This window comes from Triticum urartu, chromosome 1, assembly GCF_003073215.2.
Source record: "Triticum urartu cultivar G1812 chromosome 1, Tu2.1, whole genome shotgun sequence".
In the NCBI taxonomy this organism is placed as follows: Eukaryota; Viridiplantae; Streptophyta; class Magnoliopsida; order Poales; family Poaceae; genus Triticum; species Triticum urartu.
The window spans coordinates 179,506,235-179,532,488 of record NC_053022.1 but is presented as its reverse complement, the minus strand read 5'-3'; the positions used below and the strand labels follow the sequence as shown (position 1 = coordinate 179,532,488).

Below are 26,254 nucleotides of genomic sequence, written 5' to 3'. Positions count from 1 at the left end.
TATGAAATAAGATTAATATTGAGTGCATATTTTGATGAGTACTTTTCACTTTAAAATATGGTGAAACCAAAGTAAACTTCATTGGAACCATGACCGAGACAATTTATTGTGTAGATATGTTTAAAGAAACAAGAAACATTATGTTTTAAAAGTGCACAGCAATGTTTCCTTGTGTTTCAATGTGCTTCAACCAATTTTGTTGGGTTTCACTGTGTTTTAGAGTAACATTTCATTGCGTTTTATAATATTTTACCCGGTTCCACTGCGTGCCACAATTTTTCATTGTGTTTTCGTTCGCTTCAAACATGTATTAGGCATAGTTGATTTTCTTTTATAAAACAAGAATAAATTGTATGCATTTTCTTTAGGTATCGTCGTGTTTTAGAGTCGATGTAAATGTTTCACTTTGTGTCACTATGCTACCTTGTTTGTACATTATTATGACGTGCACCATAACGTTTATAGCATTCCAACGAATTTTGTTGGGTTTTATCGTATTTTAGATTGAATTATAATGATCCATTTGCCTGTGTGTCACCTTAACTTTTACCCTATCCCGATGTGCACCTCAAACGTTTTCGTTGCTTTTTGCGGGCGTCGGACCAATTTTGTTGGGTCTTGTCGTGTTTTGGAGCGCATATTTCATACAAGTCTAATTATGTTTTAGTACGTATCAAAATTCAAATTTGCCAAAACACATTGTATATCGTCCGAGGTAGAAATCAAAAGTGGACGTGAGATGCATGGACGCTATTTGCTCATTTCGGCCAAGCAGAGCAGAGGTCGTATGATTCTTTTATGAAACGGAGGTTTCCAGTGAGATCCTTGCAAATTCCAAAGAGACCTTCTTTGCTTATTCTATGCCGGTGACTATCGTCGACAGCTCCTCTCCGTTTTACTACCGCGCAAGCAAACTTTTGTACTCCAGTACGATCGTATCGTATCCTATCCCACCAAGTGCCCGATCGTTGGCGCCATCATTTGATTTCCACGCAAATAATATATCGCGTAGCCACTCCATCAAGCTTCTGGTGCTACTGCGGCAGTGGCGCCGGCCTCCACGTCCTTGCTGCTGCTGCCGGAGCGGCTGTCGTCGTCCTTGCCACTCTCCTGCAGCTCCATGATAGGCTTCATCTTGCGGTCCGTGATGGCGATGGCGATGTCGTTGGGGAAAAGGTCGTGGAACACCAAGGCGTGCACCATGGTGGTGGCCAAGAGGCCCGTCACGGCGAGCGTGGCCAGCAGCGACAGCCCCACGCACAGCGCCTTGGTGAAGGCGTTGTCCACCACGGTGGCGTACCGGATGGACGCGATGGCCGCGCCGGTCATCGGGAACGTGTAAGCCCACCACGACAGCGAGAACCTGAACCCTCTGAAGAAGTTGATCCGGACGGCCAGCGACGCGTAGAGGAACATGGCGATGAAGTAGGCGAGCTTGGCCCCCACGCCGAACTCGTCCACGATCTTGGCCCACGCCATGGACGCCACGCTCGGCGCCGCCACGAAGAGGAAGAAGACCGGGTGCAGGTCCTTGGGCAGCGTCGCGTTGGTGGGCAGCCGCTGGTACAGCGTCACGAACAGCACGGTGTAGTGCGCCACCCCGACGCCGAAGAAGAAGATGGGACCTTCCTTGAGCCCCATGGACGCGCCCATCAGCGCGCCCACGAAGTTGCCCACCACGGACAGGTGGTTGGACGGGTTGGCCACCTTGGACAGCCGCCTCTGCCCGCCGGACATCCACTGCCCGTAGATCTTGAGCTCCAGGCACAGAAACGGAGACATGAGCGCGTACCAGAGCCAGGTAGGCAGCTGGGTGGCCACGAAGGGGGGCACGCCCATGGCCAGGAACAGACACGCGATCCACGGCGCGAAGAAGAAGTTGACACGGATGGGGTGGTAGTACTCGCGACGGACGGCCTCGAAGAAGAAGACGATCTTGAATGCGTACGCGGCCGTGATGATGGACATGAGCCCCACGGAGATGAACCAAAGAACCAGGTTCACCTTGGGGTTCACGTGCAGGAACTCGGTCGGCGCCGCCGTCGCGATCGTCTTGTACAGGATCGCCTGGCTGCTGACCCCGAGGCACATACCGAATGCCGAGATGGGGAACCGGAGCAGGAACGGCCACTTCTTGTCCGCCGGCAGCGCCAGCTCCTCCGACGACTGAAGCAATCGATCGCACAAGTTTCAGAATCTTGAGACTCGAATGGGAGGGCAATGTGCATGATAATGTGATCGACCGATCGAGGAAGAAGAAGAAGAAGTAGTGGTACCTTGAGTTTGTCCAGCTCGGGTCCCTCCAGTGCGGCGAAGAAGCGATCAACGTTGTCGCCACTCACGGCTTCTCCCTGTCCCTGGGCGAACTCCTCCTCTTCGGGGGTGCTAACCGGCAGGCCGCCGCCGGCCAGATGGGTGATCTGCCGCTCCAGCTTCCCGGAAAACGTCTTGAACGAGTCGTAGCGCTTGTCCCGGTTCATCGTCCTGCCGCCCCGGCTACCCATCCGTCTCACGCCGTGGGTGGGCACCCCGCCGGGGTTCGGCTGCGACCGGAACATCACCCTGTGCGGCTGCGCGAACCTCACGTTCTGCGCCGGCTCCTGCGCCGCGTTGGACATGGCCTGCTTCCGCTCGTGCAAGTCGCCGCCGGGTGCCACGAGGGGCTCGCCAAAGCCGGTCGGCGACGATGGCAGGCTGATCGACACGGGGTGCCCCGAGCGCTGCCCCGGCGGGTTGAACGGCGAGTCGAAAGCTGGGATCACCGCCTCGCTGCGCGGGGCCACGCGCTCCGGCGGGCGCATCTGCATCAAATTGAAACACATAGGCGATCGATCATGTCCAAGCTCCATTTCTTCTCAGGCGTGCCGTGATCCGTACGAGGGAGCGGAGCGGAAGACTGACTCACCCGGGCGGGGCGGCCCGGGTCGGGGTGAAGCACCGGTCTGGGGCTCTGCATCGGGGTGGTGGTGTCGAAGCCGTCGAGATGGGAAACCTCGACGTTGGCGAGGAGGGACGGCACCTCGCCGGTCTTGCTGCTTGTGTTGGCTTCCATGGCTCGCTCAGACGGCACCTGCACAGAGCGAGTGTGAGAACTAAGTGGAGTACAACTATACATCATCCAAGTCACCATCCAAACTTTCAAGTGCAAATCGATGTCTTTCTGCAAACTTAGTAGTGCCAAAGCCAAACTGTCCATGTCGCGCTGGACCAGCAGGCGATCAGCAGATTTGGCTTTATATTTCACCTTTGTGTATCTTAATAACGAAATGAAATCGGTAGAGCTTCTCTGCCTTGCCTAAAAATCCCAATGAAAGAGTTGCATCCAAGTTGTTGAGTAACTCTGGGCGTTGTTAGGCTAGGCGGGCGGACAGGCATGGAAGTACGTACTCAGAGCATCAGCGTCAGAAGCACAAAACCCTTTTGATGAAGAGGGAGGAAAAACCTAGGAAGGCAGGCAGGGGACACAATGCAAGGTGGTGGACAAAGCATGTGCAAGTGCAAGCGGCGATTTGTGTTTGGCTTTTAAATAGGCAGATGCGCCGTTCGTATATGGTGATTAGTCGATGACTGGCTGGTTCGTTGGCTTGGCACTGGCCCCATCAGTGCGTGACACATCGCGTGGACACATCCTAGCTAGGACTAGGAGCTGTATGTGTCATCCTCGGAAAAAAAAGAGGAGCTGGATGTATGCGTCCTTCTGGCTGGGCACTACGCGTCACCACCTGACAGTTGTGGATGCTACTGAAACAAACAGGTTGTGAGAGCAAGCTGTATACTACTAGCAGTGAATACTACTCCACGACGCTACACGAGAGCTTCACACAAGTCTGTTTGTTTTTTCTACTGACAGATCTTGGCAGCTCTCCGAAACGAGGCACCCAAAGTGTGGTGAGCAGTGCTGCACTTGCACATTTACAGGAGTTTCAGTAACGTTCTGACGCGGATGACAAGAGTAACGTGCGTTTGGGGGTGGCGGCCTAATTCAAGGAAGTTGGTTATTTCATTTTCCTCATTCTCGCTCCTCCTTGTAAGGAGACTCTTTCCATGATGAATGAAACTTTTAACTATGGCATTACTGCTGGAGCGTCACTTTCAGGAGTAGCAAGATGGATAAAATTTCGTTCAAGCTATTAGGTGGATAAAATTTTCGTTTGGGTTCCAGTGACCTCTAATCGTACCCGATTCCTCTTGTTTGGAGAAACAAACACGCTCCTGGTTGGCAAGGATTCTGCTGAACAACCCCCCTCCCGCCCTCCCCCACGTCAGGCCAGCAGACGTTGTTGAATCATCAGTCGTCGCAAGTTTCACAGTCTAAAATAGTCCAGGTGGCAGGAGCAATTCCAGGCCGGGCAAAAATGCACGGTGTGAGATAGAAACAGCTGTGCATGCACACTTCAAATCAGAGTCCAGGACGTGAGTAATAAAATGATTAAAATCAGGGGCGTCCCCATCGTCATCGTCTTGACAAGGGACTAGCCGTAGGTAGAGGAGCCGATCAGGATGGATGGATCGGGCATGGAAAGGCTTGACATCCTGGAGACAGACAGGACAAGATCAGCCGTCGCCCATCGACCGCGCCGCATGTGTGGTACAGTATATGTTTTCATTTGATTTCACAGCTGGGACTGGGAGGAGATACTGGAGGGAACGCATCGGTCGTTAGCCGTACGTCGACGTCCGCGGCGGTGGCGTCCGTCTGGTCGGGCCATAGACGAGACGCCGCATGTGTCCCAGGATGACTTGTGCAAGACAAGGAGGTTTTTAAATCATAAAATTCAAGTAAAAAACTCGTCTTGTCCTGGCGAGATTGGTGCAAAGCTGGTTCCGTATGCATGAGGCAAACCTACTTAGCTACTAGATCGCTTGGTTTACGCCCTAATCCCTGGCCAGCTAATACTAATATTCCTACGGCGACGGCGCAGGACACGCGCATGCATGCATGCATACAATTCTTGTGAGCGCATGCATAAACAATTCCTCTTATCCCAGGCGCAAACAAAACAAGCGGGATTGGATGTTACCTGAGAGAGAGAGGGAGAGAGACAGCTAGGTACGACGACGGAGGAGGCCAGGGCAGCAAGGGACAAGGCCGGCCGGCGATGTTGGCGGCCGCGGCAGCCGGTCCGGCAGCGGAGGATCGCCGGAACCAGCACCCAGCCTGGAGAGGAGAGCCAAAACGGGCGCGGCCGTTGGGTGGCCTAGCTTTCCTATTACCACGCGGCGGCGTGGGTTGTTGGCGGGGGGCAGGCTGGACCGGAGCTCCTAAACATGGCAAGACAGACGGCAGAGGGAAAGGTACAGCTCGATCTTGATCAGCGCAGCAGCAGAATAAAAATAAAATAGGTCGATCTGTATGCGCATAGACCCACGGCATGCACGGTGGTCGTCCTTGGCCGACTTATCCAAGGATGCCCCGAGCCACATCAATCAAAGGAAAGGAATCGTGCCCGGCCACGTGATTGGGGCAGGAGGGCCGCATGAAACCGGTGATCGCGCCAGGGAGATTTTGTTCCATCGCCATGTTGCCCAAGTACCGCTTGTCTTGTCTTTGAGGGGTTCGGTTCCTCTACGATTATGCTATCACTATAATCCAAGGGCAGCTCCAATCTACGTCCATTGTAATCTAAGGGCAGCTGACCTGCAAAGTTGCTCCGGTATCCGTCTGCAGACAGGGAAAGGCAGCTGACCTGCAAATTTGCTCCTACATCCGTCTGCAGACAGGAAAAGGCAGCTGACCTGCAAATTTGCTCCGGCATCCGTCCACAGACTGGTTCTGTGGACATTGACGCGGGAGCCGGACATCCAAAACTACCTGCATACATTTTAAACATGTTTTCAACAAACCGGATGAAATTCATGCAAACACAACGGATTCTTCATACAAATCAGACAAAAACATTTACATTTTGGATATATTTTAACTAAAAAGGATAAAACTATGTGCACGTCCGGCCGCGTCGAACTCCATTCCTACGACACGGATACACTATACTAGTCTACGACATCGGACTGCCGGGAGCCTCGAAGGTATATTCTTCCCCCGTATCTTCCCTATGTCCGGTTGTGCCGCTCATCAGAGTGGCCAAGGGGTGTGCTTCAGCCAAAGGGGAAGGGGGCTCCTCCGCTCCCATGAAGCCGAGGCAGGGGTCGACGATGGTCTGTGTTGAACCTGGCAAGTCACTGACTGCGCACGTCGGCGACGCGTCGGCGGTGGCCTTCCTAGGACCCAAGCGGCGACGGCCTCTCATGTTTTACTTTTACTCAATGTTGGCGATGGACGCAGGCGCGCTGGCCACCAACTCGTCGATCACCACATAGCAGGTTTCTTTCTCCACCGATCGTGCGCGGTTCCGCCAATGTTGACGGCGGATGACCTCGTCCATGGTAGCTACGATGCCCGTTCCGTCGTGCTCCCCCGCGTGCCTGCCTGGAGGATGTCGCCACTGCTGATCCACCCGCCGGCTTGGAGCGACAACTTGCTCCGTTGGGTTAGGCGAGGGAGGTGGAGCAACGAGTTGCCTGGCTCGTATCTAGCGGGTTTCGCAGGCCACCCAGCAGGCTTTTATGCCAGAGAATTGCTCTTCCTCGCTGGATGCCATGGATAGTGTAGAGAAAATGGTGCAACCAGGAGATGGGGAGTGGAGTTGTGGTGCGACTCTTGCCCAGCATCTGACATTGTTTGAATAATAGACTAACGGGATGAGCTTGCCCGGCGTTGTGTTTAACGCCGACCCGCCCATGAACGGACATGTGCCGAAGTAGGTTTCGCGACACAAGCATGGGTTTATGGAGGCGTTCGAATGCAGCGAGGAGGCATGTTCAGCTAGGTGTTCAGTGGGCGGCGCCCTCGGCCGACACGCCGCTTCAATACTGGAGCCAGTGAGAGGTCGCGTCCGCTCTATGCCGGCTTCAATGTTGAGCGGCTGCTCTACAACAGCATGAATGCAGGCAACTGGCGCGCGGCGAGAACTCGCGCAGGAAAGGGAGGAGCGTTTTGGGTGGGATAGGGTGGTCAGAAGCAGGCGTAGCTGCTGTGAGGACTCTTGCAAAACCCCCTTAGCTTGTCTCTAGTTTGTGGGAGAAAGTGTGCCTGGACCGTTGAGCATACCGATACAGGCCCGTGTTGAATGGCACAACACGTCTGGACCGCGTGGTCCATACAGTTGCGGGCGGTTTGAGGATCGGCGTTGGAGTTGCTCTAAGGGCGGCTCCAACAGCAGCCCCAAAACAGACAAACTATTTGACCACGGATGAGTCCGGACTTCTCTACAGACAATGATATAAGAGCCAATCATCAAACATTTGCCCTAAAAATTTGCCCGCAATAAAAATAAATCCGAACATAATCCATGCAAACATGAAAGAATACATGCAAGCAGACATACGTTTGGACATAAATTACATAAATTAGACGATATTTTGTCCGTTCAACTAATAAAGCCTTAAAAAACTAAACTAATTTGTAGTGCACGGTGACCACGTATTCCTGGCTGGGCTGGCCGGCGCCACTTTTGTTTCCATCCAAGGCGTCCTCGTTGGAGTGGTCCTTCCAGCGGTGAAAGGGCGGGAGGCGGGACAGCTCTACGCGGCCACCTAGTGCTCACGAAGGAGATGCTTCCTTCTGGGTCGTGCAGAGGGCCTCCCCAGCTAACACCGACCTTGGCTAGGGAGCCTTGTCCTTGCCCCTGTCGGCGGCAAGGGAGGTGTCGTTGAGCGACCACTCCTCCTTGATCTTGGCGAACTCCCTACCGAGGCGGCGCAATCGCCTCATTGGACTTCGCAAACGCCACCCAACACGTTGCCTCGTGCTCATCTCCGCGATGGTCATCGACAGGTTGTGGGCCTAGGCTTCCATGGGGTTGGGGTCTGCGAGGACCCAGGCCGTCGGTGCCTCGTCAGACTTCTCGAACGCCACCCGGCACGTCGTATTGCACCACTCCCTTTGTGCCGCCATCTCCTCCACCAACACGTTGCTCCGGGGCAAGGAGCCGCCGCCGCTGCGGCCACCGAGGTTGAAAGGATCGATATAATTGACTAGAGGGGGTGAATAGGAAACTAACAATTTTTAGCTTTTCTTTATCAAATTAAACTTTGCATCAAAGTAGGTTGTCTAGATATGCAACTAGGTGAACAACCTATATGATGCAACAACAACAAGCACACAAACAAGCAAGGGATACAACACAATATAAGCTTGCGCAAGTAAAGGTAAGAGATAACCAAGAGTGGAGCCGGTGGAGAAGAGGATGTGTTACCGAAGTTCCTTCCCTTTGAGAGGAAGTACGTCTCCGTTGGAGCGGTGTGGAGGCACAATGCTCCCCAAGAAGCCACTAGGGCCACCGTATTCTCCTCATGCCCTCACACAATGCGAGATGTCGTGATTCCACTATTGGTGCCCTTGGAGGCGGCGACCGAACATGTACAAACAAGGTTGGGGCAATCTCCACAACTTAATCGGAGGCTCCCAATGACACCACGAAGCTTCACCACAATGGAATATGGCTCCGAGGTGACCTTAACCGTCTAGGGTGCTCAAACACCCAAGAGTAACAAGATTCGCAAGGGATTAATGGGGGCAATCAAATTTCTCTTGATGGAAGTGTAGATCGGGGCTTTCTCAACCAATCCCTAGAAATCAACAAGTTTGATTGGCTAGGGAGAGAGATCGAGCGAAAATGGAGCTTTGAGCAACAATGGAGCTTGGGGAGGGAAGAGGTAGTCTTCTTGGGGAAGAAGATCCCCTTTATATAGTGGGGGACAAGATCCAACCGTTACCCACCTACTCGGCCTGCAAGTTGCGGCACTACCGCACACGCCCGCGGTACTACGGCATGGCGCTACAGTACTACCGCACATTGCTGCGGTACTATCGCTTGTGCGGTAGAAGCCAGGTGAGGTCATGTTGCACAAGGCAACGAGCGGTAGAACCACCAGGTGCCCCTGCAGTACTACCGCAGGGCAGGGCTCAACTAGGCTGGGAAGAGGCACGGACTAAATAAATTTCGTCCGTGACTACTTCCACTGAGTTTGGGACGTGCAAAAATCTGGCACGGTACTACCGCTCGCAGGGAGTGGTACTACCGCGTAGGGGCGGAAGTAAAAAATTACTTCCACGCCTACTTCCGTGCGCGCCAGCGTTCTGGGGTAGAGGCAGCGGTACTACCGCTCGCGAGGAGCGGTACTACCGCGTGGCGCGGTACTACCTCTAGTCAGGGTGGTACTACCATGGGCCCCTGCGGTACTACTGCTCCCGTGAGTAGTACTACCGCACGCCACAGAACCTATACCACTTGGAGGCCTTCATCTCGCAGCGACAAGGATAAACAGACGGTGCTCCAATGCAGCGAAGGAAAGGTGGTGCTAAGGAACAGATGTGTACGTGTTGATTCCACCCTAACCTTTCCGAAGCGGACCCCCTCTTAATAGTACGGCTTTCCTATGACTCAAAATCCACCAAAAAGAAACGTAGAAAAACCGTCGTCTTCGATATGCTCCGAGGGGCACCGAATCGTCTTGTGCCTATACATGAGATATCTGAAATGCTCAATGCACACGATTAGTCCACAAATGCACTATCATCAATCACCAAAACCACATAGGGAGAAATATGCCCTTACAGATGTAGTATAGGAGGTGCCTGTTGATAAGTAAGAGTGTCGAACCCAACGAGGAGATAAAGGTAGAACAAATATTCCCTCAAGTTCTATCGACCACTGATACAACTCTATGCATGCTTAACATTTGCTTTACCTAGAACAAGTATGAACTAGAAGTACTTTGTAGGTGTTGTAGGATAGGTTTGCAAGATAATAAAGAGCATGTAAATAGAAACTAGGGGCTGTTTAGATAAATAACAATTAAGTTAGTATAGCAAGTGTGGAAAAGTGGTGGTAGGAGTTGTAGAATTGTCCCTAAGTAATTGACTACGTTACTAGAACGATAGCAAGTTTATGTGGGAGAGACCACTGCTAGCATGTCATCCCTTACTTGGAATTCTATGCACTTATGATTGGAACTATTAGCAAGCATCCACAACTACTAATGTTCATTAAGGTAAAACCCAACCATAGCATTAATATATATTGGTCCCCTATCAATCTTGTATGCATCAATTTCTATGCTAGGCTGAAGCTGCTATCACCCTTGCCCTCCAATACATAGTCCTATCAACATACAAATAACCCTATGGTGTGATCCACACGCGCCCATATGATGGCCACCAAACGACCTCAACATAACCACAAGCAAATTAAGCCAATCATAGCAATTCACCAATCACCGATAGGACAACAAAAATCTACTCAAGCATCATAGGATGGCAACACATTATTGGATAATAATATGAAGCATAAAGCACCATGTTCATGTAGAGGGTACAACGGGTTGCGGGAGAGTGGACCGCTGAATATAGATGGGGGAAGGTGATGGAGGTGTTGGTGAAGATGATGGAGTTGTTGGAGTAGATCGCCGTCACACGATGATTTCCCTGACGTCGTTCCGACACCACCTGGAGAGAGGGGGAGAGAGCCCCTCCTTCTTATTCTTCCTTGACGTCCCCCTAGATGGCAGAAGGGTTTCCCCTCTGGTCCTTGGCCTCCATGGCGGCGGAGGAGCGAGAGCCCCTCCGAGATTGGATCTCTCTCTCTCCCTCTCCCTCTCTCTCTCCCTCTCTCTTTGTTTCTGCGTTTTGTTTTCTGGACTTTCACCGTTTCTTAAATTCCCGAAGATCCGTAACTCCGATTGGGCTAAAATTTTAACACGATTTTTATCCGGATATTATCTTTCTTGCAGCGAAAGAAGGGCACCAACTGCCTCACGGGGTGGCCACAAGCCTCCAGACGTGCCCAGGGGAGGGGGCGCGCCCCTAGGGCTTGTGGGCCCCTTGGGCATCATCTCGTGTTGATTCCAATTCCCAAAAATAACATATATTCCAAAAAAAACTCCGTAAGTTTTTATCGCGTTTGGACTTCGTTTGATATGGATATTATGCGAAACAAAAAACATGCAACAAACAGGAACTGGCACTGGGCACTGGATCAATATGTTAGTCCCAAAAATAGTATAAAAAGTTGCCAAAAGTATATGAAAGTTGTAAAATATTGGCATGAAACCATAAAAATTATAGATACGACGAAGACGTATCAGCATCCACAAGCTTAATTCCTGCTCGTCCTCGTGTAGGTAAATGATAAAAAAGATTATTTTTGACGTGGAATGCTACCTAGCATAATCTTGATCATATGATCTAATCATGGCATGAATATTAAGACACGAGTGATTCAAAGCAATACTCTATCATTTGACATTAATACAATAATACTTAAAGCATACTAATAAAGCAATCATGTCCTTTCAAAATAACATGGCCAAAGAAAGTCATCCCTACGAAATCATATAGTATGGATATGCTCCATCTTCATCACATAAAGTATTTAATCATGCACAACCTCGATGACAAACCAAGAAATTTTTTCATACTTCTAATGTTCTCATGCTTTTTCAATTTTCACGCAATACATGAGCGTGAACCATAGATATAGCACTATAGGTGGAATAGGATATGATGGTGGTGGTTGTGCAGAGAAGACAAAAAGGAGAAAGTATCACATCGACGTGGCTAATCAATGGGTAATGGAGATGCCCATCAATTGATGTCAATGCGAGGAGTAGGGATTGCCATGCGACAGATGCATTAAGAGCTATAACTGTATGAAAGCTCAAACTGAAAACTAAGTGGGTGTGCATCCAACTTTCTTGCTAATGAAGACCTCGGGCATTTGAGGAAGCCCATCATCGGAATATACAAGCCAAGTTCTATAATAAAAATTCCCACTAGTATATGAAAGTGATAACTCAAGAGATTCTCTATATGAAGAACATGGTGCTACTCTGAAGCATAAGTGTGGTAAAAGGATAGTAGCATTGCCCCTTCTCTCTTTTTCTATCATTTTTTTGTTTTCTTTTTTCTATTTGGGGGGGGGGCTCTCTCCTTTTTTTGGCCTCTTTTTTTCGTCTGGTGTCTCATCCCGACTTGTGGGGGAATCATAGTCTCCATCATCCTTTCCTCACTGGGACAATGCTCTAATAATGATGATCATCACACTTTTATTTACTTACAACTAAATAATACAACTCGATATCTAGAACAAAGTATGACTCTATATGAATGCCTCTGGCAGTGTACCAGGATGTGCAATGATCTAGCATAGCAAAGATATAAAAAAACAGACAAGCCATGAAAATATCATGTTAGCTATCTTACGATCATGACAATGAATGCTCAAGTCATGTATATGATGATGATGGAAGTTGCATGACAATATATCTCGGAATGGCTATGAAAATGCCATGATAGGTAGGTATGGTGGCTGTTTTGAGGAAGATATAATGAGGTTTATGTGTGATAGAGTGTATCGTATCACGGGGTTTGGATGCACCGGCGAAGTTTGCACCAACTCTTGAGGTGAGAAAGGGCAATGCACAGTACTGAAGAGGCTAGCAATGATGGAAGGGTGAGAGTGCGTATAATCCATGGACTCAACATTAGTCATAAAGAACTCACATAGTGATTGCAAAAATTTATTAGCCATCGAAGCAAAGTACTAATACGCATGCCCCTAGGGGGATAGATTGGTAGGAAAAGACCATCGCTCGTTCCCGACCACCACTCATAAGGAAGACAATCAAAAATAAATCATGCTCCGACTTCATCACATAACGGTTCACCATACGTGCATGCTTCGGGAATCACAAACCTTAACACAAGTATTTCTACCAATCCAAAATTACTCACTAGCATGACTCTAATATCACCATCTTTATATCGCAAAACTATTGCAAGGAATCAAACATATCATATTCAATGATCTACAAGTTTTTATGTAGGATTTTATGACTTAACCATGTGAATGACCAATTCTTCTTAACTCTCTAAATAGATATAAGTGAAGCATGAGAGTTTAATTCTTCTACAAAAGACATGCCCACGCTCAAACAAATATAAGTGACGCAAAAGAGCATTCTACAAATGGCGGTTTTCTATGTGTAGGGAAACATGCAATCCAAATTTCAAATGATATAAGTGAAGCACATGAAGCATTCTATAAAGTCATACTCAAAATATATAAGTGAAGTGCATGAAGCATTCTATAAATCAACCAAGGACTATCTCATACCAGCATGGTGCATTATTAAAATAAGAAGGAAAGGACACGACGCTCCAAAATTTACGCATATCATGTGACGAATAAAAATATAGCTCCAAGTAAAATTACCGATGATCGTTAGAAGAAAGAGGGGATGCCTTCGTGGGCATCCCCAAGCTTCCCGAAGCTTAGGGTCTTGCCACTCCTTATTCCTTCATCCACCGTGATCTCACCCAAAACTTGAAAACTTCAATCACACAAAACTTAACAAAACCCTCATGAGATCTATTAGTATAATAAAGCAAATCACCATTTTAAGTACTATTGCAAATCCATTCATATTTTGTTTTTGCATTGTAGCTACTATATTATAACTTCTCCATGGTTTATACCACCGATAAAATCAATAGTTTTATCAAAACTAGCAAAACAATGCATCAAAAACAGAATCTGTCTAAAAACAGGACAATATGTAGTAATCTGAAAATTCACCATACTTATGTAACTCCAAAAATTCTGAAAAATTAGGACCAGATAAATAATTTGTATATAAGTACTATGTAAAACTTTCAAAAACTTTTGACATTCCAGTAAAAAATGTAAATTCACACGCTACAGCCAAAGTTTCTGTTTTTCCACTACGCATACCAAACAAGCAATCTAAATCCTAAAGGCAAATCTTGGCACATTATTTTTATAATACAATGGATTTGTACAAGGGGATAATTAATTTTGTTGAAAAGTTTGTATAATTCAAGATTTGCAAAGTTCCCATGGGCATGAACAAAGTTCAAGGAGCTCCCCCACTTCAACGGTGCTCGTCTTTCTTACTTTCGCTTTCCTTTTTGAAAAGTTTTAGGTCCACCACTTTATGTTTTTGTTTCTGAACTTTTTAAAATCACTCAATAGCAATAATTGACTCTCTAAAACTTCCGGGTTATCTCCCTGGCAACGCTTTCTTTAAAGCCATTAAGCTACACATATAGTGCTCAAGTAATGGATCCACCCGGATCCCAAGGTATATTAAAGCCAATTTTAATTAGCAATGATTTGTAATTTAGTATTGAGCACAAAGTAATATATATCATGCAACAATGAAGTCTAACTCTCTTCCTATGCATCGGCATGTCATAAAAGAATAATTCATGCACACAAAGTAAAGGCAAACACATAGCATAAACAATTTCTTGCAATTTTATCGTATTGGAAACATAGAGAGGCGGAGATGTAGTTCCTCTCTCATAATAATTGCAAGTAGGAGCAAGCACATGCATATTTGATACGACCATTTTGCATCATGTTTTCCTACTTTTATTTATGATGTTTTTATGCATAATAATGCTTTTTGGAGTAATTCTAATGCCTTTTCTCTCATAATATGCAAGGTTCACACAAAGAGGGAGAATACCGGCAGCTAGAATTCTGGACCTGGAAAAGCTACGTCAGGCCACCTATTCTACACAACTCCAAATGAGCCCAAACTTCACAAATATTTTTATGGAATATATAAGAATTATTAGAGCAAATAACTATCAGAGGGGGCCCACCAGGTGGGCACAACCCACCTGGGCGTGCCAGGGCCCCCAGGCGCACCCTGGTGGGTTGTGCCCTCCTCGGTGATAACCCACAAGTATAGGGGATCGTAATAGTTTTCGAGGGTAGAGTATTCAACCCAAATTTATTGATTCGACACAAGGGGAGCCAAAGAATATTCTCAAGTATTAGCAGCTGAGTTGTCAATTCAACCACACCTGGAAACTTAATATCTGCAGCAAAGTGTTTAGTAGCAAGGTAATATGATAGTAGTGGTAACGATAGCAAAAGGTAATAGTAGTAAAAGTAGTGTTTTTGGTATTTTGTAGTGATGATAGCAATAGCAACGGAAAAGTAAATAAGAGAAGAACAATATATGGAAAGCTCGTAGGCAATGGATCGGTGATAGAGAATTATGCCGGATGCGGTTCATCATGTAATAGTCATAACCTAGGGTGACAGAGAACTAGCTCCAGTTCATCAATGTAATGTAGGCATGTATTCCGAATATAGTCATACGTGCTTATGGAAAAGAACTTGCATGACATCTTTTGTCCTACCCTCCCGTGGCAGGGGTCCTTACGGAAACTAAGGGATATTAAGGCCTCCTTTTAATAGAGTACTGGAACAAAGCATTAACACATAGTGAATACATGAACTCCTCAAACTACGGTCATCACCGGTAAGTATCCCGATTATTGTCACTTTGGGGTTAACGGATCATAACACATAATAGGTGACTATAGACTTGCAAGATAGGATCAAGAACTCTCATATATTGATGAAAACATAATAGGTTCAGATCTGAAATCATCGCACTCGGGCCCTAGTGACAAGCATTAAGCATAGCAAAGTCATAGCAACATCAATCTCAGAACATAGTGGATACCGGGGATCAAACCCTAACAAAACTAACTCGATTACATGATAAATCTCATCCAACCCATCACCGTCCAGCAAGCCTACGATGGAATTACTCACGCACGGCGGTGAGCATCATGAAATTGGTGATGGAGGATGGTTGATGATGACGATGGCGACGGATTCCCCTCTCCGGAGCCCCGAACGGACTCCAGATCAGCCTCCCGAGAGGTTTTAGGGCTTGGTGGCGGCTCCGTATCGTAAAACGCGATGAATTCTTCTCTTTGATTTTTTTTTCTCCTCGAAACACAATATATAGAGTTGGAGTTGGAGTCGGAGAGGCACTAGGGGGCCCACGAGGTAGGGGGCGCGCCCTAGGGGGGCAGGCGCGCCCCCCACCCTCGTGGACAGGTGGTGGGCCCCCTGGCCTTCATCTTTTGCAGGTAATTTTTATATTTTCCAAAAAGTTGCTCCGTGAAGTTTCAGGTCATTTCGAGAACGTTTGTTTCTGCACATAAATAACACCATGGTAATTCTGCTGAAAACATCGTCAGTCCGGGTTAGTTCCATTCAAATCATGCAAGTTAGAGTCCAAAACAAGGGCAAAAGTGTTTGGAAAATTCGATACAACGGAGACGTATCACTCGGCCCACCTCCGATGCGCCTCTTCTGGTGTATAAATCATTTTGACCTAGAAAAAATAAGGGGAGGACTTTCGAGACAAAGCGCCATCGTCTCGAGGCGGAACTTGGGCAGGAGAACTTTTTCCCTCCGGCGGAGCGATTCTGCCGAGGGAACTTCCCTCCCAGAGGGGGAAATCATCATCATCATCATCACCAACAACTCTCCCATCTTGGGGAGGGCAATCTCCATCAACATCTTCAACATCACCATCTCCTCTGAAGCCCTAGTTATTCTTTAGTGTTCAATCTTTGTACCGGCACTGGTGCAGTGACGTGCTATACAAACTATTTTTAACCCCTTTCCACGATGGCGTTTGGAACCGTCGCCAAGTGAGTGTGGGCGATAGGGGGGTCCTTCCCAGACGACCCAAAAACCGTCGCGGATAGGCCCTCCTGGCACATAGGCTAGGGCAAAATGAGCTCGTGTGCGATCTGGCGAGGCATCGAAACCCAATCGTTTCTGTTCATATGTACATCCCACACGGTGAATCCCAGAAAAACATTTCCGTTCGTATGTATATCACACACAGTTTTTTGTGTGGAAATGTTTGTGCAAGGTGGCCTAACGCAAACAGTTCTCTGCTGGAAGTCATGTGTGATTGTTAGTTGATCGAACACACCTACTTTTTAGAAACCGTGTGGGTTGTTTGAGTTCATCGCCCATGGTGCTGTCTAAGTAACCGTCTGCAATAGAAAACCCCAATAAGCAAGGTAATTAGCCTATTATTGATAATCCATGTAGTAATCAAATTGATATTTCTTATAAAACACACCAGATATTTCATATATGTATAGCGGCAACCAAGATTTCATAATCTAATTACATCAGATAGCTTCGGCACTCAGTTACACCATTACACAACAGCACCAAGTTTCACATGCAACATCGAAAATCTTTGGAAAGTAGCATCATACACGGTAAATTGATAGATGAATCTCATATTGGAAACTGCAGAAGCGGAAGGTAAATATTGAGCCTTCGGTGATGTTGGATGTCCTGAAACTTTAGGCTTGTGGCTATGGATAATTGCCTGCCCAACCTTCATCCTCTTCAGGAAGACTTCAATATTGTATCATGGGTGTTGAATGAATACCTTCCTCGCCTCTTGACCATGCAGTTGGTTTGAGAGGTAATCATCGGTGAACTGCTTTGAAAAGTACTAAAAGCAAAGATATACATAAATCGTTGTTATAAATTTTGAAATGGCGCAAGGGGTAAAAACAAGGTAAAAGAGTTAGTACCATCCTATAATGGACTGATGTCTTCTTCATTGTGCAAACAAAGATCTTGTTGTTATTCGTCGCAAGTTTCTTCATCCTAACAATCTTTCTGAGTTTCTTGACTTGATTGATTTTCATGGACATCTCATTTCCCCATATGCAAAATGGGCCGAATAGTGGGTCTAAGCCTCTGATAGCAGGACCTACATGTGCAAGACTGAATTGTAAGAAACCTAAATATTAGAATGATTCCTGCAACTGCACAATAATGTGCTATTAGCGAAAGGACCTTGCATGAGCAAACCTCGATGGTAAACCACAGTGTCTCCCATTGTTTCCCTGCAACACACATAACGAGGATCTTGATCAGGTTAACTGAGATACTACTAGTAGAATATGTATTGAGTACAACCAAATTTGATTAATTTCTCACATGCATAACAATACAAAATTGTACCCACAACAAATGAAAATCAAATTACAGAATTGAACCAAACAGTTAAATGGACAGCAGACCAAATGAACCAAAACAGTTAACTGGGCACAACATTGCAGAATAGAAACATGTACTCCCTCCATTCCCTTATACAAGGTAAAAATTAATGACTGCTTTGCAAGCCAACTTTTCTTCTCGTTAACCAGGATCATTAATACACCCGTATGCATGCAAGGAATGAATGAGAAGGAAGTAGCACAGTGTCATTATGACTACATGCATGCAATATTAAAAAAGTTGGTAGTATGACGAAACATCATTAATTTTTTCCTCAATTACTGTTAGTGGCCTTGTATAGATGCAAAATGTATTTTTCATAGTGGCCTTGTATAAGGGAATGGAGGGAGTAAGAGAAGATAAGACAGTTAACAAAACAAAGAATGCTTGAGAACAGTACTACGAAATGTAGCAATTGTTGGCCCAAACTGTTAACTAAACATTACATTTCAGTGGACCAAACTGTTAACTGAACATTACATTTCAGAGGACCAAACTGTTAACTGAACATCAAATTGCATACTAACATTACAGAGGACAAATCACTAGAAGCTACTGGCGGTGGCCTCGAGAAAACAACTCGAACTATATTCTAAAGTAGACAACCGCGTGGCGGTGTCGACGGTGGCCTCGAACACGAGGTGCTCCTCCAAGATCTGGCGATCGGCACGCATGGCATCCATAGTGACCTCGTGCGCGTGCGGCCGCGATTTGGTTCTCCGCTGCCAGATGCTACTAAGCTCCACGTTATACTACGTGCAAAATGGTTGTGGGCGGCACTTAATTGGAGGACGGGGACAGTGATTTTGGCGGAAGGTATCGCACCATTGGTTGGGGCATGTGGGACGGGGAAGGAGGAGGATGGTGTGGGTGGGGTGTGGATTACCTGACCATATCGATGAGGCCGCACAACAAGAAGAAGGGTCAGCTGTGAGGAGGCGGCGCAGTAAGAAGAAGGTTCGCTGGCGAGGAGGCGGCACTGCAACAAGAAGGATCGCCGGCGAGGAGGCGGCGCTGCAAGAAGAAGGGTAGCCTGCGAGGAGGCGACGCTGCAAGAAGAAGGGTCGCCGACGAGGAGGCTGAGCTGCCAGTAAGCAGCGTTGAAGGTTTGAACATGGAAAGCAAGGAGGAACAATGGAAATGTGGCTTTTGGTGGAGGGAGGGGGCGGGGATATAGATTTTCCGCAGTGGTAGAAAAATTTCGCTCGGTGCCGCAAGAAACTGGCGCGCAAGTGTGGTTCAAGCGCGGGCGGTGGACTGTAGATGACGAAGCTTCCTACGTAAGCCAGACAAGACGGTGCGCCAAGATATTTTATATCGCATCCCACACGATTCTTTCTAGTAAACTGTTTGTGGTATACCTGATTTTTTCATTATGTTTTGAAAGACAAAATGGTGTTACGGAGGTAAAGGATGGTGTTTGAATTGCTAGAACATTTATGTATGGTGAACATGCAACTACATGAGTGTCGTGTTTAAATTTGGAATTATTCCGGGTTCGTTTGGCATTTTTATGCATTAATTAAGTTTCTAGGAATTTAATGTGCATAATTCAAATTTGAACTACAAGCACATGCTCCAGTGCACCAAAGTTTGTTGAAAAATCACATGTGTGTCTTTGGGTGAATTTATAGGTCCCATGCAAGAAATGGGAATGAAATTTAAACATCTCGGCGTCATGGCTCGACCGGGAACGTTGAGAAACTTGGTTTTAAATTCCTAGAAATTCAAAACTCGCCTGAAAATCATGAAACTTGGCATGGTGTCATTTCGTGGCACCAACATGCCGTGGTAAAAAAATTGGCCGCATTTGGACAAGTTTTGGTATAAGCTTCTTGCAAATGGGAGCTTCTCTCGAGAAGACTCGTGGTTCCCAAGGGGGCACGTGTCACCATTGTGTGCGAAATGATATAGGCTGCCTCCCCCCTTGATTTTTTACAGAGGCAACATAGAACTATATGAGTGTCGTGTTAAAATTTGGAATTATTCTGGGTCTGTTTGGACTTTTTTATACATTATTTGAATTTTTGGCCATTTAATGTGCATAATTTAAATTTGAACTACAAGCACATGCTCCAGTGCACCAAAGTTGGTTGAAAAATGACATGTGTGTCCTTGAGTGAATTTCTAGTTCCCATGCAAGAAATGGGAATGCAACTCAAACATCTGGGCGTCGTGGCTCGGCCGGAAACATTAAGAAACTTGGTTTTTTAATTCATGTAAATCCAAAACACACATGAAAATCATGAAACTTGGCATGGTGTCATGACATGGCACCAACATGCTGTGGTAAATTTTTTGGCCGAATTGGGACAAGCTTTGGTATAGGCTTCTTGCAAACCGGAGCTTCTCTCAAGAAGGCTCATGGATCCGAGAGGGAACGTGCCACCTCCGTGTGCAAAACGACATACACTGCCTTCTCCCGCCTTAATTTTTTTACACAGGTAGGTTAGACCAAATAGAAGTATCGTGCTAAATTTTGAAATTATTTCGGGTTCGTTTGGCCTTTTTTATACATTAATTGAATTTTTGGGCATTTAATGTGCATAATTCAAATTTGAACTACAAGCACATGCTTCAGTGCACCAAAGTTGGTTGAAAAATCACATGTGTGTCCTTGGGTAAATTTGTAGGTCCCATGCAATAAATGGGAATGGAATTCAAACATTTGGGTGTCGTGCCTCGGTTGGAAATATTGAAAAACTTGGTTTTTTAATTCTTGTAAATCCAAAACACGCCTAAAAATCATGAAACTTGGCATGGTGTCATGACATGGCACCAACATGCTGTGGTAGTTTTTTTGGCCGAATTGGGACAAGCTTTGGTATAAGGTTCTTGCAAACTGGAGCTTCTCTCAAGAAGGCTCATGGTTCTGAGAGGGAACGTGTCACCTCCGTGTGCGAAACGACATGCAGTGCCTTCTCCCACCTTGACTTTTTTACACAGGCAGCTTAGACCAAATAGGACTTTCGTGCTAAATTTTGGAATTATTCCGGGTTTGTTTGACCTTTTCATACATTAATTGATTTTCCAGGCATTTAATGCACACAATTCAAATTTGAAGTACAAGCGCATGCTCTAGTGCACAAAAGTTAGTTGGAAAATCATTTATGTGTACTTGGGTGAACTTCTAGGTCCCATGGAAGAAGTGGGAATGGAATTCAAACATCTGGGCGTCTTGGCTCGGCCAGAAACATCAAGAAACTTGGTTTTAAAATTCACGTAAATCCAAAACTCGCCTGAAAATCATGAAACTTGGCGCGGTGTCATGACATGGCACCAACATGCTGTGGTAATTTTTCTGTCCGATTTACGAAGGCGCACACATTAACAATCAACAATGTCATTTCGAAATAAGTGATGTCACATTACAAATCGGAAACACAAGTATTATTGAAACCATGGGCATTCTACTTACCAATTACGTGCCGCCACACGTCCCCTTTTTTATTGGCTAGGAGGTACCATGCGGGGTAGCTATTTGAGTACGGGAGGCATGTGATCAGACCCATTGCACGTGCTCATCGGGAAGAGAGCCCTTTGACCTCTATCAGCCGCCCACCTCCCTCCCAATGTCTCCATTAATGGTGCCCGAGCCCCTGTTTCACGGCGTTGCTATGTCTCACTCGACTGAGATTTAAGAGAGAAAAAGGAAAATCTGAAAAGAAAGTTTTGCACGGAACTTGATATAAGATCCGACGGACCTATATAGCATCGACTACGACTTATAGCAAGACTGATGAACATAAGGACGATGACAGTGCATAATAATTGTCTTACATATTTAGGAAGATAATTAAAAAAGCCACATGCGGCAACGCCTGAAATACATAAGGGCAAAAGAAGAAGGAAGAAAACGATCCGGCTCACTGATCTCTACTTTCTTGATGTGTTGCTACAGGCCGCGAGAACTAGTCTCTGCGGCGAGCGGCGATGAGCTCTTTCATGTCCTCAAGATGCTGCTTGCGAACATCCACGTATTCCTCCACCAACCTTTTGCGCTTGATGCAGAGCATGGCATTCTCGTCCATAAGTTTTTGGACGATGACGTCGGTCCTCTTCAATAAGGGAGTGGTCTCCTCTTGCTGCTCTGCACTTTCGACGATCTTTGCCCTTAGCAGGTCGCGCTCTGCCCGGAGCTTCGCATTGCCCTCTCTTAGTTGTCAGATGACACTGGTAGCCTGTTCAAACGAAGCTTTCATATCGTCCTACAACCTCGCCCAGCCGGAGATTTGATCCATATGGCTATGGACGATCGCATGCATGCGCCTGTAAGAGTCGGTGCCTGCCTGTGAGACATTTTCCCAGGCCACCGCGGCACGGGAGGACATCTCTGCTGCATTCATGGCGCGGCAGGAAATCTCTGCTGCTTCTGCGGCGCGGCCGGACCAGTCTGCTACACCGACGGCGTGGCGGGACCTCCGTGCTGCTTTGGCAGTGCGGTGGGACCTCTGTGCTACTACGGTCGTGTGGCGGGATATGTCGGCTGCTTTCACGGCGACGTGGGACATCTCTCGTGCTTCTGCTTCCATGCTCGCCTCTCCCTGGTGGAAATCTCTCGTCCCAGAACTCACGCTAGCCATGGCAGACGGAAGGGAACGATGATGAATGACCTGTTTGTTTTTGTGGATGAGGAGTTGATGATGAATGTGCAGTTATCTTGGAGTAGTAGTATTTATAACCGAGTACTAGTATGCTCCTAAGTGGGAAATCGTTTAGGTATTGATCGGTGTGAACAAGTTTGCAATTAAATATAGCATGGTCATAATTTGGAATGTGACGGGACGCAGGCTCAAAATTTATTGACGGTTCTATAATTTCTAAATATGGCACTATTCCCGGACGGCGTAGCGTGGGCACGCTTTCTCAGCCATGTAGGTGGCGTTTGCACTATAGGGTGCACCGTAATAGGCAATGTCAGTACACATCTTGTTCCAACAACCGTGCGCGCTCATTATTACCATCGCGCACGCTTCTTTTAATTAGAATGTGTGCCCGTCTAGCGCACACACGTTGATCTGTCTAACTGTTTCTGTTTGTTGTGGCTAATTGCAAACAGTTCATCTGTGTGAAATGTATGCCGTCAATCGCAGACACTTTGATTTGGCTGACCGTTTCTATTGTGTTGCCTAATCACAAATGGTTAATCCTTCTGAAGCGTATGCCCTCAACCGCACACACCTTCATCTGGCTGCCCGTTTCTATTGTTCTGCCTCATCACAACAGTTAATCCGAGTGAACTGTATGCATATATCGCACACGCCTTAATCTGGCTTCCTGTTTCTGTTTTTCTTCCTCATCGCAAACAGTTAATTGAACTGAACCATATGCCCTGCATGGCACAAGCAACTAAAATCGCAATCGTGTTTGATGGCTCTGCTATCGCAAATGTTTTACATATTTTTAGACAGTTGTTTTACATCACCGTTTGCAATTAATGCATTGCACACAGTTTTGTCAAAGGGTTTCTGGTCATAGTGTCGCGTTAGCAGCGTCCTGCAGTAGTGCGGAACCTTAGATTGGTGCTTGTGAGTGACTAGTAGTGTTGATTACATCTTGTAGTTGATTACTATATGGTTTATCTCGTGGAAGATTATATGTTCAGATCCACTATGGTATTTAATACCCCTCTGATCTTGAGAATGATTATCATTTGTGAGTAGTTACTTTTGTTCTTGAGGTCACGGGAGAAATCTTGTTGCAAGTAATCATGTGAATTTGATATGTGTTCGATATTTTGATGGTATGCATGTTGTGATTCCCTTGGTGGTGTCATGTGAACGCCGACTAGATGGTACTTCACCTCATTAGGGCCTAAGGGAATGCATTGTTGAGTAGTTATTAGATGATGGGTTGCGAGAGTGACAGAAGCTTAAACCCTAGTTTACGCGCTACTTCGTAAGAGACTGATTTGGATCCAAAAGTTTAATGCTATGGTTATATTTTATCTTAATACTTTTCTCATAGTTGCGGATGCTTGCGAGGGGGTTAATCATAAGTAGGAGGTTTGTTCAAGTAAGAACATCACCTAAGCACCGGTCCACCCACATATCAAATTATCAAAGTACCGAACACGAATCAAACCAACATGATGAAAGTGACTAGATGAAATTCCCGTGTACCCTCAAGACCACTTTTCTTATCATAAGAGACCGTCTTTGCCCATCCTTTTCCTTAAAAGGATTGGGCTACCTTGCTGCAGTTTTGTTGCTGTTACCGTTACTTGCTCGTTACAAATTATCTTGCTATCAAACTACTCGTTACTTATAATTCCAGTGCTTGCAGAAAATACCTTGCTGAAAACTACTTGTCATTTCCTTCTGCTCCTCATTGGGTTCGACACACTTACTCATCGAAAGTCTATGATTGATCCCCTATACTTGTGAGTCATCAAGGCTCTTTTCTGGCGCTGTTGCTGGGGAGTGAAGCACTCTTGGTTAGTGCAAATCGGTAAGGAAAAATTACTACTACGTGCTGAAATTTATTGTCACTTGTTACTATGGAGAACAATCCTTTGAGGGGTTTGTTTGGGGTATCTTCACCTTGAACAGAACCACAATTAGTTTCCCCTCAACCTACTGCACCTACTGAAAATATTGGCTATGAGATTCCTTCGGGTATGATAGAATAACTGCTAGCTAACCCTTATGCACGAGATGGAACCGAACATCCTGATATGCACTTGATATATGTGGATGAAATTTGTGGATTATTTAAGCTTCCAGATTTACTCGGAGATGAAGCTAAGAAGAAGGTTTCCCCTTTATCTTTGAAGAGAAAAGCATTGGCATGGTATAGGCTATGCGATGATATTGGATCTTGGAATTGGAATCGTTTGAAATTGGAATTTCACCAAAAAAATATCCTATGTGTCTAGTCAATCGTGATCGGAATTACATATATAATTTTTGGCCCCGTGAAGGAGAAAGTATCGCTCTAGCTTGGGGGAGGCTTAAGTCAATGTTATATTCATGACCCAATCATGAGCTCTCAAGGGAAATTATCATTCAGATTTTTTATGCTCGGCTTTCTCGTGATGATCAATCCATGCTTGATACTTCTTGTACTGTTTCTTTTATGAAGAAGACTATTGAATTCAGGTGGGAACTTTTAGAAATAATTAAATGCAACTCTAAAGATTGGGAACTCGACAAAGGTAAAGAGTCATGTATTAAGCTCAAGTTTGATTGTGTTAAGCCTTTTATGAATACCAATGCTTTTCAAAAGTTCAGCACTAAATTTGGACTTAACTCTGAGATAGTAGCCTCTTTTTGTGAATCATTTGCTTCTCACGTTGATCTCCCTAAAGATAAGTGGTTTAAATATCACCCACCGATTAAAGAAGAAATTAAGGAACCAATAATAGCTAAAGATGAAACTTTATTTATAATGTTGAGCCAGTTGTTCCTACTGCTTATATTGAAAAACCACATTTTCCTGTTAGGATAGAGGAACATGCTAAGGTTTCAACCGTGGTTAATAAAAGTTATATTAGAGCACCCAAACCTGCTGAACAAATCAAGGTAGAACCTAGTGTTGCTATGGTTAAAGATCTCTTGGTATAAGATATAGATGGGCATGTTATTTACTTCTGTGATGAAGCTGCTAGAATTGCCAAACTAGATGAGAAAGATAAACATAGACCTGTTGTTAGCATGCATGTTGTCTCAATCAAAATAGGTGATCACTGTTATCATTGTTTATGTGATTTGGGTGCTAGCGTGAGTGCTATTCCTTTTACCTTATATCAAGAAATTATGAATGATATAGCACCGGCTGAAATAGAAGACATAGATGTTACTATTAAACTTGCTAATAGAGACACCATCACACCACTTGGGATTGTTAGAGATGTTGAAGTATTGTGTGGGAAAATATCCTACATATTTTCTAGTTCTTGGTTCCCCACAATATGACTTTTGTCCCATTATCTTTGGTAGACCTTTCTTGAACACCGTTAATGCTAAAATAGACTGTGAGAAACAAACTGTCGGTGTTAGTTTTGGTGATGAGTCTCATGAATTTAATTTTTCTAAGTTTAGTAGAAAGCATCATAAGAAAGAATTTCCTAGTAAGCATGAAATAATTGGTCTTTCTTCTATTGTCGTGCCTCCTACTAATCCTCTAGAACAATATTTGCTAGACCATGAAAAAGATATGCATATGCATGAAAGAAATGAGATAGATAAAATTTTCTTTGAACAACGACCTCTACTTAAACACAATTTGCCTATTGAAACTCGAGGAGGTCCTCCTCCACCTAAAGGTGATCCCGTGTTTGAATTAAAACAATTGCTAGACACTTTGAAATATGCTTA

The 26,254-nt window shown here is 45.7% G+C and overlaps 1 protein-coding gene across 3 annotated transcripts; it reads right to left on the bottom strand.

Annotated features, from left to right (window-relative positions):
* Positions 1-830: 830 nt before the first annotated feature.
* Positions 831-5,271, bottom strand: LOC125553278 (S-type anion channel SLAH2-like). Of its 3 annotated transcripts, none has more exons than XM_048717102.1 (4): positions 5,022-5,271; positions 2,906-3,070; positions 2,277-2,801; positions 831-2,166 (listed from the first exon to the last, which is right to left on the bottom strand). In XM_048717102.1, exons 2-4 carry the CDS (start codon positions 3,050-3,052, stop codon positions 1,021-1,023), a joined length of 1,818 nt encoding a protein of 605 aa, XP_048573059.1. In that variant the 5' UTR covers positions 3,053-3,070; positions 5,022-5,271; the 3' UTR covers positions 831-1,020. The 3 variants fall into 3 exon arrangements, with proteins under 3 accessions (XP_048573059.1, XP_048573063.1, XP_048573051.1); XM_048717106.1 differs by lacking the exon at positions 5,022-5,271 and adding an exon at positions 3,388-3,481; XM_048717094.1 differs by lacking the exon at positions 5,022-5,271 and having other exon boundaries at positions 2,906-3,117.
* Between the last annotated feature and the right edge of the window lie 20,983 nt (positions 5,272-26,254).